Source organism: Apostichopus japonicus, chromosome 18 (genome assembly GCF_037975245.1).
Source record: "Apostichopus japonicus isolate 1M-3 chromosome 18, ASM3797524v1, whole genome shotgun sequence".
NCBI classification, from domain to species: Eukaryota; Metazoa; Echinodermata; class Holothuroidea; order Aspidochirotida; family Stichopodidae; genus Apostichopus; species Apostichopus japonicus.
This window is the reverse complement of record NC_092578.1, coordinates 13,235,873-13,252,401: the sequence shown is the minus strand read 5'-3', so window position 1 is coordinate 13,252,401 and position 16,529 is coordinate 13,235,873. Positions and strand designations below refer to the sequence as shown.

Genomic DNA, 16,529 nt, shown 5'->3' with positions numbered 1-16,529 from the left:
CTTTGTTTTTCTACAAATGTGAAAGACAAGACTGTATTGCTGGTTGGTAGAAAAATTTTATGAAATTAAGCTAGATCTTAAGAAACAAAGCAAAGTTCAATACAGTGTTTTTCAAGAGACAAGTTTACAACAAACTCCAATCACTCATCAAAAGATATCCATGAATAAATTCATATGTTCTACTACTCGCTATACATAAACACTAGTCATGTACGTACATGTGTTATTCTCTATACATTTAATGAAGACTTAAAGGGATATTCCTGTTTCAGCGAGAATGTGACACATGGAACAGAAAATTGGGTCCACACTGTTAGTCAAAACTCTGTATCTTATCCCTAACACAAGATATGGTTGATTGAAGGGGATTTATTTTGTCCTTCTGACGCTTTTACATTTCTATATAACATCCATGTTGATTTGTCCATGAAGTAGATTGAAAGGGGATTTATTTTGACGGGCTGAACCCTCATTTATTTCCTGGAGTAGATCGCAGTAGGTGATGTCTTAATGGCAAATGTTCTTTCGACGCTTTTACATTTCTATTATAACCTCCATGTTGATTTGTCCTTGAAGTACTGTACATTTGGAATATTTGTTTTAGCTGTAAAATTTTTCTTTTATTTAGAATTTCATCAAAGTGCAACTGTTTTGTAGAAATATTATTGACTGAATTGCCATGGTGACATCTCTCACTGTACTGTTCTCTGGAATGCTCTCATAATGCAGACTTACTTAATGCCAGACTTTTGCTCCTTAGTGCAGGCCTAACTGTTAATGTTAATCCATTGTTTTATGAATTTAAATAAATCAAACAAAACATGCTATTTTAAATTCATATTTTGAACAACCGAGCAGCTTTTGAGGATGGTTGGACACCATTTGTCCTTGCCAAGTTTGTATGGTACGAATCGTTAACATGTCATTTGATGTAATACAAAAAAACTTTCCCATGTATGGAGTTTTGTGATTGTACTTGAGAAACTTGACCTTTAATGGTCTTTAATGTTAGACTAAATAGTTCAGTCACTTCAATTGAAGAAACTCAGCTGTTAAAAGAGCCATTTCTCCAAAGTTAACAGTGTTATAGAACTGGACTGATATCAGTGTTTATTATCAGTATATAAGTTTAGTTTAGTTTAGTAGAAAAAAGGATCAGGAGGGACACTTAAGTCCCCATCAAGGACCCTATAGAGAGAGAGAAAAAAAACTGAAGACACAAACACGCAGACCCGATTACAATGCTTAAAGTGCTTGTCCAAAGCATTCTTAAACCCATTGACACTACTTATATAACATATCAAACTTAATTTTTTGCTGATACATGTTTTTGTTTAATACACTTTTGGAATCTTCATAATAAAATGAGTCATGTGACTCCTTTCCTTCCCTTCCCTTCCACTTTCCTTCCCGTATCCTGGCACCCCACAACAAAGGATGATTATGCACCAAAATTTACTAATAATTCAGTGATGATGCCGTGTTCCTGACCTTCTTCAGTTGTGGACGATATTAGCTTTCGCCACAAATCTGAGAAATTGCTTGCCCTTATCTACTACATTACACAACCTTGGATACATGTACTGCCTCAAGCTCAAATTTCATGCATTACCAATCAAACTTCTTTTTCCTAAAGATGTTTACCTCATCATTGAATGTTATGTGCACGTGTTTGAAAGATGTGGTTATTTAATAATGTATGTCATGTCAAGTACCTGCATGTTTTCATCTTAAGACTTGACACACTTTACAGGTCTACTATGATGTTATGCATCTCACATTTCTTAGGCAATCCTGGTGTTCTGTTACACTATTGACCTACTGTACCATCCAGGTTGTTGCAAAAAGTCCTTTTATGGTAAATAACTCGTTTTTAAAAGGCACACATTACTCTAGTCGTTTCTTCTAACAAATATCCAACACACCAACGCCATGATTTATATATGTATATACACACATGTTAGTGTGACAACTGATTTCCTGTACCTTATAAGTCTGATATGCAATTCTCTACGAGAAATCATCGCCATGGAAACTTATTGTCAACCAGATGTATGAAGTGTTAGTGTCAGGTAAATACATTGAGCAACTCTGATTAATTTTAGTGATATCCAGAGTTATGATGGGTTTTCTTTTTATTGCGACTATACTAAAGTGAAACGACAAGTCAAATGTTTACGTACGCATGTTCTATGAGTATTACAGCAGATAGCTTGGATCACATGATTTATAAGTACAGTAACCATGGAAACATGCAAATATCAGAATGAAGGGAATCATCAAAGACTGTTATAGAGAATTACTGCTCGATTCAAGCTGGATTTGGTTGAATTTGCCATGATTTTGGGGACAGCAGTACCTTTGTACTAGTTCCGTTGACAAGGAAAGATTTATAAAGACCGTAGTTTGTACACATAGAAACGGTAACATACTTGTTTACCGAGTTCACAATAGGGACAACAACATAACGCAAAAAGTTCATTTGTGTACTGTATAAGTAAAACCTGATACATTACATTGAATTGGTAGACACAAAATTTTAAGTGGTAGCTAGAGAGATGGGGCCGGTTACAAATTATGTAAATGGCTATTGGATTGCTTGATTCAAATGGTACATTGTTGCAATTTAGCCTCAAGTTATGCTTTTACAAGGTTTTTTGTTTTCGTTTATGAGTATACTGTACTTAACAGTCATTTTTCTTATAAGGCCAGTATGCTGGGTCATCAAAATTGTTTTTCAGGATTGGTTAGAGCTCTGAAGCCTCTAAAGACCACCATATCGCATAGCTTCCAGGGGCGCAAAGCGTTCTCATTGACAGGTCAACAAAGAGAATCCACTCTATCCCCCAATATGAAATCCTTGCTATGCGCTTGACTTTCTCTACAATAAATTAAGTTCATATTTTTATTTGGACTATCCCTTCAACAATTTAGCAGATGGAACTCAGGAATAAAATGTTCAATTTGGGTAAAGAGACATTCATAACAGTACCGTTACCACGCATGGTTTCAAGTGTTTGGGAATGGGGCATATTGCCATGAAAGTACCTAAAATGACTGAACTGGGTGCATGCAAAACTTGCCCCGCTCCCCCTTGCCCCTTCCATGAAAAGTCTGGTTACGCCACTGAACATAGGCCAAAATATCTTTGTCATTGAGACATGTATTTGACATTAGTTTTGTATAATTGACAATCCATTTTCCAACTAACTAAATGAACCGTAAGAAACAATACTTCAGTTGAACAACAGCGCACCAAGTATACATGCAGTACAAATGGAATTACAATGCCACCAAACAAAACCCAAAGCCACTAATTTTAAAGTCTCAATGTGTACTGTGTCTTTTTTCGTGTTTCTGTTAATCAGTTAAAGTATCGTGAGATGTATCATTTAGGCTGGTTCGGTTCAAGATATTGGGAGAAAGAACTCATATAGATGATGTACAGTACTGTTACTACTGTGTATGTATCACCGATATCATTTTATCGGATCAACACTATAGTATACATGCTTACTGTAGGCTGTTTCTTATATTTGCTTGTTATCGTTGCAACACTTTACTCCATACTTTATAATGTAGGCTGTTTCTTATGTTTGGTTGTTATAGTAACAACACTATAGTATACATGCTTTATACTGTATGCTGTTTCTTATATTTTCTGGCATATATTCTTCAAACACTTTTAATTCAGGTCAATTGGTAAACTAATCATCAAGGTTTTGGTCATTGTTATGCTGTGCGTCGACGTGATAACCATGCATGAACAGCCGTGTGTCGCTATCCCTTCCCGAACTCTTCCTCCTTCGAGGCCCTTCACAGTTTACAGATAAATAATTTGTGTCATCTGTGATATGCACTCGGTAACATTATAACAAAGTGTTAGCGAAACATTTGACGAGCCCCGTGGGTATCAGTCCGATGGTAACGATTCTTAATTAAGATCCAGAAAGCGGTGCATCCAGTAACGTAAAACCTTGTAGATCTGTGTACAGACACTGCGTCGAAACTGGAGTACAGTCTTCTGGTGTTTGGTCGTGACTTTTTCATGATCAGGAAGAGCTACATTAAACTACAGTGGTTATAAACTTCGCTTAACTAGGCTTCCCTCAAGAGCTATCCGATCAAATCTTATTTCTGTCCTGTCATCAGTCCAAAAAAGAAAAAACCCTCTCAATCAGATTTTCAGTTTCTTTGCAGGCAAAACGGGGGATTGAAATGTAATCAATAACCCGTGTCCGTATAACCGTATAATGTTGTCTTTCTCTGTGTGCTCGAACGATTCTGTTTCTTTCATACAAATTGACTTGGATCACTCCACTCTCTCCTTGCACCGCCAAGATTTCCACTTGAAGTTACGCAGAAGGTCTGATGACAAGTTTTTGGCTTGATTAAATGACTGATAAGCGAAGATCAGACAGAGGCTCAAAGAATATGCCCGAGACAGGATAGATACTGTTTTTTTTTCCCTTTAAATTATTTGTGTAGTGATCAAGACTGGTCTGAAAATTAAAGTCCACAAGTCGGTCATAATTATGGGACAATGGTCCAGATACGGGAGACAATTTTAGAATTTCTGTGATTATCAAAATGATGTAACATCAAATATGGTAAAGTGTATGAAGGGATGGTAAATTGGTAATGTATATTTGTTTTCATTTTATTTGGACATGTTGGAAACGCTCACCAGGTGGTAGCGTTCATATTTGCATTTGCTGGTATATTGTACTGGGGCTTTTTAATGGGTGATGGGAGGCTAGTTGTTAACATCTACAAAGTGAAAACACCCATTCATGTTGTAATCCTATTTTCAACTTTGGGATATATTCCCAAATTGATTCACTTGGGTAGAGAGAGGCACATTTAAAAGAGTGATTGCTGGCCCATGATTGGTAGACACATATTTTGTGTAGTTGAGGCAGTTAATGATGTGCTTGGCTTATACTTGATTGCTGTGTACATACATGAGAAACAGTGGCGAGTGCAAGGAGGGGGATTTCCCCCTTCCCCCACCTCCCATCAACAGGCCGGAGGAAATGGTTCAGTCAGGATTTTTACATTCAGCCCGGGAGGAATTAGCTGACCACTACCACAAGAGTATGTGACACCGTTTTAACCTCAAACTACCTCACAGAAAAAAACAAGAGTATAAAAATGTGTACAATCGTGTGTTTTAGAGCTAATTATATGCTAATTTATAGGCTAAATATGCCTCGGAATGTACCATTTGCATCCCAAATGGTGTGTCATGAAAATTATGATAACACATGGCCAGAAAGTAGTGATAACAGTAAAGGCCTGTGGTTCACACTCGTAGGATTTAAATTGACAGTCAAAAGGACTCTAACCATATCAGCACCAAACATGTTGAGAATCAAAAAGTCCTTGCGGATTCTTCTCCCCCCCCCACCCAGTGACATTTCACAGATTGATCTGAAAACCATTCAGACATGTTGCCTTGTGTGCAATGCATGATTAGTTCATTTTACAGACTTTAGGAGCTACAGTTAGTAATTGAAAAAACGAGTCTTTATATTTTTAGGCCATCAATTAATTCTGACCTAGTTTGAAGTATTTTCTTCATCACTAGGCTCTGCAAAGAAAGAGATATTAAATTGAGGTTGTCTCATGATCTGGTTCTTGGTAATTAAGTTCATACGGCATGCTATGGGTGTCGCTGATCGATCTACACAACACTTTTCAGGTATATATATAGCTGTACTCGGGCCTGATACTGAATAGTTGTTAACTTTGAAATCTAATAGTTGTAAAAACTATCAGTTCTGAGGCTTTTGTGCCTGTAGCTGTAAAAAAAAGATTCATTCAGATACTCAGTGAAAATTTGTACAGTACAATGAAGGATCCTCGGATATGTGGATTAATTCAAGGAGGGAAATGTTACTCTCACAGAGTCACATTAACTACTCTTAGCTTGCCTCATGTTTCCACCCCCCCCCCCCATTTCTCCCCCTTTTTCTATCTTATGTTTGGATTAAATATGCATTTGGAACATCATCAAACATTTGTTCTTAACAGAATGTGAGATGGTCCTCTTCCATGTGAACTATACTGTATATAGAAATGTCAAATTAGACCAAATCTAAATAATTTTGCTAGTAACTTCTTAAGCATAGCTGGCAGCTTGGAATAGTGTACGTGTTCTCTACGGCCAGAAAAAAAAATGTTCTTCTGTCTGGTACATCTCAAACTCAAATACAAATTTATTCATTCATGTGATCAAAGAATCGTTTGTTTGTTCAGTAAGGACTTTGAGTGTACAGTGAAAAATCCTTAGAATGCCAAATATATGATACATACAGATATGATAAAAGGTTATCAAGTAGTCAAAGCAAACTCAGAAATTAAATAAAATCAATAAATATGACATCGTGACTGTCAAGCCTGCCTATAGTAAAACAGTCCTCCTCAAATTCACTCGAGCATTAATAATTTGTTACCTGATAGCATAAACTACCCCAAATACTGTTATTAGGATTCATCCTAAAGCCCACCTAATTAATTGACCAGCCACCTTATGATTGTAAACACAAGTGCGCTAATGGCCAGCACTACGTTCCTGTGTGAGAAGTTTGGTTTGACCACTGAAATAGTACACTGTGTGTTTAATCATGAATTTGTGCAGAGGAGCGAGCACTCTGTATGGCTAGCATTACCAACTCCGGTAGATGTTCAAATCTCCCTGTTTCTGGCCAAAAACGGGACTGGGGTGGTATTTAAGATCGAAATGATGACTTGTACAGTAAGTTGAGGCAGAATCATGTATACTAGAAATTGTCTATCAAAGATCCGTTGCTTTTTGGATTATTATAATTACTACGTCCATGCATTGATCATCTTAATATATATTCAAACAAAGAAACCCATTTCAGGGATTTTTTAATTGAACACTTCCTGTTTTCTCCCATTATTGTCAACCTTTTCTTTTTTCAAGTTCTTTTACCAGCCAGCCAGGCTGATCTAATTTAATTTAATTTAAATAATTGATGTGGTATCACTTTGCAAACTGCTATGCAAAATGTTTAAACTGCTACATAATGTGGGAAGATGACTTCACATAGCCCTATACTGTATGTAGCAGCTTTGTTTACAGAATATTAGTAATTGAAATAATGTGTTAGCACACTAAAACAACTAATTATTATACAACTATTAAACTCTATAAATCTTGTAGTTTTTTTTGTAGCAGATATGCCACATTATTGTTGCTTCTTCTGGCTGCCTCCGAGTCCGACACTTACTTAACTCTTTTCCTGTTTCATTTTCTTTTGAAAGAAGTATATCTTAGACAAATTCATCTCTTTCTGTTTCAGAAATTTGCTTGTAGTTCATATTGTCAGATTTTTTTTCCTTTGTATAATGAAAAGCAGACTCTGAACACCTTACACAGCATTAGGCAATAAAGACTGTATATGATATAATGCACTACAGGGAACTGTTTACTGGATGGTGAGATGTTTGTGTATATACATGCATTGAAGTAAAATGGTTCAAAGTTTTAAGAACATAAGCGGCCTGCAGAGTTCAAAACCCTTGAAATCGTGTTTACATATAAAACCGTTTTATCTAATGTAGTTGAAATTTGTATATAAACAAATTCCCACTTTTCCAGCAGCGATTTTAACATTTTAACAATTCATTCCACAACCAGTTTATAGGTTTCTCCACTCTGCAGATAACATTTTATCAGCTTTATACACGCAAGACATGGCAACCGTACATTTAAATCATCTTCCCTGGCTGCTTCCACCCACATTACGCATAAGTTTGTGAAACTTGTCTCCTAGATTTTACGAAATAGTGTTACAGTTGTTTGATTGATGTCATAGAGAGTAAGCTAGCTGGGAACATATATTGTTGACGTCACCGCGGTAATGACGTCAAATGGTGACTTTAATCAGCTTGCACAATGGCCTAACCTCTTTACGGAGATCCTCAAGAGATAAAACTTAGGCAAAGAGGCAAATTGGTCTTTCCACCTGTCAAACAAGATTGAGATGCCATACGAACGGTTTTACAGTACACTGAATTTTGCTTTTCCATCGGACCTTTTTGAAAGAGAAATTGTGGAAAGTGCTTCTTTGGAAATAACTGTGAGCATAAATTGTGAACGACCTTTAACTTTTTACCACAGATGTAATGGCTCGCAACATTCAAATGTATACATGCTGTCACATATCCTCACAGCTGCAGTACATTAACTGATTGGTAGGCGTGTTTAACTACTCCAGGAGGTTTGGATCACACTTTAGGGTGTCTGTGATAGTCATCTGGGCAAAATGCTCTTCAAAAAGCTTTACCTATTATAATCTTCTTGAATAGTTTTCCTTGAAACCTGTTACATTTGAAATGTTTGCTTAGCTGTCACAGTTCGCTGTACTTAAAACTTCATCAATATGTTATGGGTTTTTTTTTTGTAGAAATATTCTTTTCCTCTGTGGATAAAAGTTCTGACAAATTATAATGCAAATTATAATGTTGCCAGATACATTTACCAAATATCACAAAATTTAAAAAACTCATATCTTTGTGATACAACATGCTATGGGATTGTGTTTTTCCACCTAAAATATACAGAGTACATTTAGCAATTTTGCTATGTATATCAACTTCAGCCACCAAAATCTTTCTAACTATTTCTGCTTTATGAACAAAAGAATGATTAGACTTGGCAGCCATCTTTGAATTCCCACAATGCACTGCATACAGCATTTAAACTGATGCATAAACACCAACATCCATCAACCATCATTATAAAATGAGCCTCCCACACAATCTTCTCAAATCAACAATTTTGTTTTTTCTCTGCTCCTCCCCCCAATCCCTACCTCCTGGGGGGGGGGGGGTAACTGATCAATGTAACAGCTTCTAACCTGCACACTTGATTCATTACAGAATGCATTCAAACTGGGATAACATTTGTATGCATACAATGTCTGATTGGATCCTTCAGTTGGCTGTATTAAATAACAGATGTTTGGTCCAAGTTTTATAGTTTGCTGGCATCAGCTCAATAAGTTTTAACTCATGTGCTTCAGCATATATCAGTTAGTTACATTGCCAGACCAAATCCGTATCCATTTCGTATTTCAATTCCCACAAGCAATTAATCCCGCAGAGCTAGGAGAGTTCAGAAAATGTTGATTAATTTTCTCTTTATTTTTTTAAATGCAAAGCTGCTACAGTATATATCTATAAGTTTGAAAATGATGATGATGATGATGGTGGCTCAACTCATAGGTTATATTATCAAGGAGGTATATAACCCAGCTGTGATATTTCTGTAGAAGCTAATATCAATTGCAGATATTATGTTTAATATCAATTTGATGATGAAACTTAAAAAAGTTATACCCATTATTGAAATCAAAGAAGAGAAACGTTATCCAGAGGCGTAGGTTTATTGCTCCTCACAGATGAGCAAAGGAACGAACGTTTTCGAGTCTCTGTTTTTATAGGTGCACAGCTATATCTTTTGCAGGATGGGAACGTGTTACAGCTGAGGCCTAACTGTAGTTGGGGATTCTTCAAATTAACTCTGGTATAATCTCAGGCCTTTCCAGTAGGTTAAAGCTATCCATCTCTGGATAACTGACACACAGACCATTCATGGCACCTACAATGTACCGTACACCATGACCATGTAGATTTCCAGCAGTGAGAATCAGAACTTTTAATCAAGTTTGGTATTAAACAAACTCCTGTACCGATCAGTTAACAGTGTCCTATGATGCACCATGCATAAAGTGGCCTAGCAATGCTGGTTCACTTTGTGTCAGGTACAACATAGAAAACTGTCCATAATTTACCTCCATTTCCCCCGCTCATTTTGCACTGTGTGTTCGTTCGTCCATTTTATAAAAATTTCTATAAATTCTGGAAAGTGGCCTGAGATACCTAGAAAAGTGCCAAAGAATATTCTTTGGCACTTCTCTAGGGGGGAGGGGGTGGAGGCAGGGCCGGATTTAGACAAGTGGAGGCCCGTGGGCAACCTTCAGTGGTGGAGGCCCCCCCTCCAGTGATCGCCGTCCTGGGGGAGGTGTGTAAGGGGAGGGGTATTGGATTTTTTCCAATAATTAAGGGTTCTTGGATGCGAAATGGTGCAGTATTTTGTGATTTCTGAAGAAAATTTTGTGATTTCTGAAGAATTTTCATTACGGTATGTAGGCCTGTTTGCCTGCAAAATTTTCAGTAAAAGTAAAAAGGTTGCTACAACCTCTCTCACTCTCAGTACGAACGAGCAATCATGATCAATCATATAAACATGGATATAATACTTACAGTACGTATATTTACAGACCAGGCAGTTTTCGAGACTTGACCCTTGCAAAATCTTGGATCAATTTGTCGAAGTCAGTCTCTCTGAGAATGTCATATTCAATACTCATCAAGGTCAGATGACTGAGCCTATCATGACGTCATCATTGCACATGAAAAGAATCAATTAGCAATACCTGTCTGAAACCTAGCGGGAGGTGATGACAGGCGCACTGTCAGGGTGTACTGAAATGTTTCAACCAAAACCATTAACCTAGTTCTAAAGAAAATAGACGTTGAGATTGATGACTTTGGATATTAGGCCAATCATGTTTGTCTGTCGACGTGTGATTTGCAATAACGGGAAAACAACCACTTAGCTGTTTCTACCATTCACAAAGAGATACAATTAAAATTGAATATGACTTCAAGCGTATGCATGGCGTAAGCCACGCACAATATGATTTTGATTGATGATATTTGTCAGCCTACATTTAATTTTTTTTCTTCAAATTTCCCCTTATATATATATATTTTTTCATGAAGTATGTGGAGGCCCCTTGTTGTGGAGGCCCGTGGGCAGCTGCCCACGTTGCCCATTGGTAAATCCGGCCCTGGGTGGAGGGGAGAACACACAGGATGATTGGTATGGAATATGCCACCATGTGTACATGTGTAAATACTTGATCTTGGAGGATTGCATACTCCCTCCCCCTACCCCAGCCCACTTCCTTGGTTTTAATTTTTGCCACTTCATTTTGATTCATGCATGTACAACAAGTAGTTTTATTATCTCATGTATTTACATGGCAATTTCACTATTTTTTCTCTTTTTCAGGAGAAGTTACTTCGAAAACTTGACAAATATGATCTTTCTGAACCAGTAATATGCAAAGAACACGAGGTAAGATATTTTACCATAAATGTACCCTGAGACCACTTGTTTTGGAAGTGTATTTTCCAGAAGTCTTTTCATCAGAAGCTGGTTGGCAGACAGCCTATCAATCATGAAGAAGAATGGTGGGTAGAGAGGGAGGGGACCGGGGGGTAGGGAGGGAGGGGACCGGGGGGTAGGGAGGGAGGGGACCGGAGGAAGGGATGTGTTCATATTTAATGATACACCACTATGAGTTCAAATGTCTGTTATTTGAGCTAAATTTATGACTCACACTTGTACAGTTTAATTAGCTGATTCTAGTTATCCCCCGTACAACAGGTTCTTACCAACAAAAAGTTCAACTCGTAAAAATTTTACAGCACTTTTATGGCCTCAGATATTGTACAAGTTTAGTTAGCAGCTTTTAAGTTTACTGTAAAGGGTCATAAAGGTCATTAATTCTATTCCCAGCTTTGAGCTGACTAAAATTTGCAAGAATTTTCCGAATCCATTCTTGTAGAGGGCTCCACAGCCTTTCATATTATTCCAAGATGTCCCAGAGTTCAAAACATTACTAGGACAAAGAACTGGAGTCTCAATATTCCCCCACCCCCCTCCCCCTCCTTTGTGTGTTTTTGACCCAAACGGCTTGTTCTCTGCTGCGGAAGGGGAATGAAAGTGGTGGTAGGCGGAGGGGAACGTGTCTCAAGAAGCATATTTGATAGCAGCAGAGTTGATGTGAAGTAATTCCTAGCGAGCATAAAGCACGCTTACATGTTCAATTGATATGATAGTGACACATTAAACTTCCTGTAGACAAACAAATACCTCTTAAGGAACAAATATGTCAAAGTTGGTACTAAAATTCAGTGAAATGAAATTGTCTAAACAACAAAGATAAATAGTCACAAAATCATGAATAACATGCTATGTATAGCTAGTCCAACTGTCCACAGACAATGCCAGTGGGTACAGCTGCAATTTTTTTTCACAAAGTTGTCCAACATTTGGGTTCCGTCGCTACTTAGCAGCAGGACTTCATATGCGATTGTGATGGCGTGTGTGTGTGTTTGCACGCGATTCCGCTTAGCTTTGTGAACAGGATATGTCATGAAGGGACTATACTGTGTGTTGGATATAATGCTTTATACAATAAATAGCATGGGCACAGATATCCAATGGGCTACGTATGTGCATTATTGGTCGTAAAAGTAATCTTGTGCAGATTACAGAAAAACAGTCGCTATGTACAGTACTTGTTCGTTTCCTTCAATATTTATGTCAGTATATATCCTTGAGGGGTCAGCAGTATAATCCCTTCTGCCCTGATCTCCGAGTCCATCTCTAAATTGGTTGAAGTTATTTTAATCAAAGTACACTACTCATTACATGCATAAAAGTGAAGCCTCTCAATCTCACCCAACCTCTCCTCCCATCCTCCCTCTCCCATCCTCCCCCTCCCATCTTCCATCCCCTGTATTGATACAATCAAGCCATCTTCCCATAGATCTCAATGAAGCATTGCTTCTTATAAACATTATGGAAACTAGCCAAATATTTTAATATCATTCCTTTATTCTGAATACTGTCTGCAAAGTAAAATGCATTAGATGCTTTAAATTCATGAGGTTATTATATCTTTTTCAAGCCACACTTTGGCGTCATTTAAAAAAAACTGAATCTGCAATCAAGGCTATCTTTCCTTTGTGTGATGGTTAACTTTCACCGCATCTGTTTCGGAAATGACAACACCTGCTAGGACAAAAAATCAATTAATCTTTGTCGTTTACTAACAGTATAGTCAGAAAGTGCATTATGGTGTGTACAGTAGGTAAAATGCTGTTTTTGTAATTAAAATGCATCTATCCTACTGTAGTTATATATAACCACAAATTGAAATAAAAAAACACATACGAGAGAGTGGAAAGCAAATAGCTCCTCTTATTAATTTGACAAGGAATTCTAGTCTTGTAAATATTCAAATTCATGTGCATATACCACAAAGTTCGAGTAGCAATGAAATATTATAATGTACTTCAATGTCAAAAATTGAAAGATACATGACAAAATATTAAAACAATTAAATTTACATGTACATTGTCCATCTGTTATGTTGAAATACTATAATTATCCTTCAAAAAAAGGTCCTATACATGTACTATATGATATCATAAAGATCTGCGGGAGGCATTACAGAAAAGTATTGCGTTGAAAATCTGTTTATTTAGCAACAATTACCGGCTTCCAGTTCAAAATTAAACCCTTAAAATGTAGAATCAAAACTTGCAATATGAACAAAGAAATCATGACTATTTATTCACTCTGTACACATCGGATGCAGGGTCAAATGATGAAACCAGCGTATTGGTCAAATGTGCAGATGATACTGCCTTGCTGGGTTCACTAACAAAAGATGATGATACTACAGTAACATGGATCAGATCAATGATTTTGTGACCAATTGTGGACGAAACTGTTTAGAACTTAATGTTAATAGGACAAAAGAAATGGTGATTGATTTTTGGAAGTCCATGAATGTTTCAATCAAAGTTATTATAATGGGAAATATCGTTGAAAAGGTGGGTAATTACAGTATAAGTATCTCGGGATGGTGGTAGATAAACAGCTTTCCTTGCATGAGCACTCATATGTTGCGCAACATAGATGTTTTATTGAAGAACTCAACTCTAGGATGTATTGTCTGTGCATGATGAAAAAAATTGAACGTTAATAATATTTAATATTCTTGCCATGTTTTATGACTCTGTAATTTGTGGGGTATGGCAATATAATTTGGTATCATGGAGTCGGAATCCTAGTAAAGAAGTTGAACATCGTATTGAAGCCATTATTAGACCTGGCAAGTTGTGTGATTGGGCAAACTCAGTCAACATTGGCCTCGTCCTACCAACAGCTTCTAGAGGTTAAAGGGAGTGAAGACTCGCGCACAAAGAAACTTCTGATGCCGGTAATCTGTCCTAGTTTAGAATGAGGTGTAACAGAAGTGTTAGACACCACCATTGATCCCAGAAAATACACACACAGCTTGCTACCATCGGTAATAAGACACTAGTGTACAGTCAATACATGCAGCTACGGTCATTACCCACACCACAGTGTACATATAGCAGCGATGGACATCTCAGGTCTAGATAAAAGATAACAAGGTATTCACGTTTCATTACTGTCTGCATTTTGTAGCAACAAGAAGAAAACTTCACTTGCAAACAACGGAAAGTTACCTTTTTCAGAGGGCGGCACGCTGTTTGGGGCGAGTCTCCAATGCCTTTAACCTAGACAAGATTATGCGTGTCCCCCTTCGCATGCTTCTGGACAGAGGGTTGATCCATCAAAGTGGTAGGATGCGGTTGCCATTAGGCTAGTACAAATCGACAAGCCTCAATTATTCCACAATGTATGAAACTTCATAACCTAAACTTCAATCGTTAGAGCTTGCCTGATTGGTTCCTTTTGATAAAACTGTTCTGGTCTCTTGCCTTTGTCCATTGTACTGTTTTAGGATTGTTTGTACATGTGTTTTTGTAATTTTATTGTTTCATTTGGAAAATTGTTTACTCTTTCATGCGAGCATTTAACTTCCCCATTGTGGTGTTTAATGAAGTTTATCTTATCTAATATGTTAGTTCAGCCACTTCGATAGATGAATTTCAAATGATCATTTGGATTATGTTGTTGAACAACTAAGGTATTAAAAGGTACCTTGGCCTAATAGCTAGTCGACTTTAATAGTCTATTAGTCTAAATGGAATATTATAATTGATTTTCTCTCTAAAACCCCCTTTTACAATTGGCACTCTATTGTAAGTCAATTCTGATGTTATCTAGGTATTTGGCCACCTCAGGGATATTTTAAAGTTTTAGATGTACACAATATGTTTCCATCAGTGTTTGATACATTTGCTTTTAGTGGCTTTGAGTCCTATACTGTAGCTTTCAGTTTTGCAAAGATGCCAAAGAATATATCTTATTATTCCTACCAGCACAATTCTAATATTAAAAAAGAAGGAGATTTGGTTTCGCAATCAAAAGTACTATCTCCGGTCTAGTGAGATGTCAATGACAGGTCATGGAAGTGACCTATAACTGCAGTATATAACAATGTGAGGTTATGTGACATTTCTTCTCCATACAGTACGTCTGGAAAATGTATTTTAAAGTGAAAGGATAAAAATTTAATGATGACTCAACAAAATGAAAACTTCTCCATAGCAACAATCTTCTGTATGTACTACAGCACAGGCAAACATCGATGTTTTATATGCAATATCATATATCGTGATATAACAGACATCATGTCTCATATCATAGCAGGGATGTGCCCATGCTGGGCGGCACTGGGTGGCCCCGCCCAGCATTAAAAATTACTGCTCAGCAGTATCTTGAAAATCGTGAATCCCGCCCAGCACTATTTTCATCTAAAATCCTGACATTCCTAACCATATATTCAACGTAAATTGGGCCTAGCCTATGCCAAAATCATACAGACTAATATTGCATCAGTGACGCATGCGAGAAACATTACTTACGGCTCTCAATCGGTCCCTTGTAAAATCTCTTTGAAACAAACTAATAACTTTTACCAGGTAGGCTACGTAATATACTTCACTAAAAAAAAAATAAAAAAATGAAAGTTGTTAGCAAAACTAGTAATTGTGTATGTGCTTAAAAAGCTACACAAGTGCCAGTATTTGGCATCTGAGCACCTTCAAAAATTGAAACATTTCTCAAAGGGGAGGGGGACACCCACCCCCTCCCCCTAAGACCCCTCCCCAAGGACGGCGATCAGTATACCCGGCACTCAGGAAATCCTGGGCACATCCCTGTCATAGCGGTATTGTGATATCAGGTATGGGAAAATGTATTTAGGCAGCTCAGACAGTGGTGTGAACAGGATTTCAAAGGTAGGGAGCCAAATCAATATTTTTCCCAGGTGTCTGATTTAGGTACAGTAAGAGCTGAACTTTTATGGAAGGGCCAGAAGTTGAAGGAGTCGGGAATGGGAGGCTTGCCCTTGGGTGATTGACAGCAACTCCCATGGAAGGGGGTTTGTGGGTTCTTCCCTCCAAAAAGGTTGAAGAGTTAGACGTCACAAGGTGCATTCTGGGGCATCTGTAAACTATAAGTTAGGTAATTAGCCCTAAACACAAGGTTGTGCTAATTAATACTCTTGATTTCTCGTGTGAGATTGAAAGGGGATTTTACACTCACAGCGGTGGTATTTATAGTTCCCCTACAGAATGTAAAAAATCCCACGACTAAACCAGTTTTCCGCGACTGATGATGGCGGGTAACAGGGTTCATGGCTCCACCAATCCTCCTCCCTCTCCCCCCCCCCCCTCCCTCTCTTTGTGTATGT

General features: G+C 37.5%; 1 protein-coding gene across 1 annotated transcript in view; it reads left to right on the top strand.

The window, feature by feature from the left end:
- LOC139958718 (uncharacterized) overlaps positions 1–16,529 on the top strand; it is a 30,772-nt gene that overhangs the window by 4,448 nt on the left and 9,795 nt on the right. Inside the window, exon 2 of the mRNA XM_071956012.1 lies at positions 11,114–11,179. Coding sequence (XP_071812113.1) covers positions 11,114–11,179 — 66 coding nt within the window. The remainder of the gene's footprint in view (positions 1–11,113; positions 11,180–16,529) is intronic.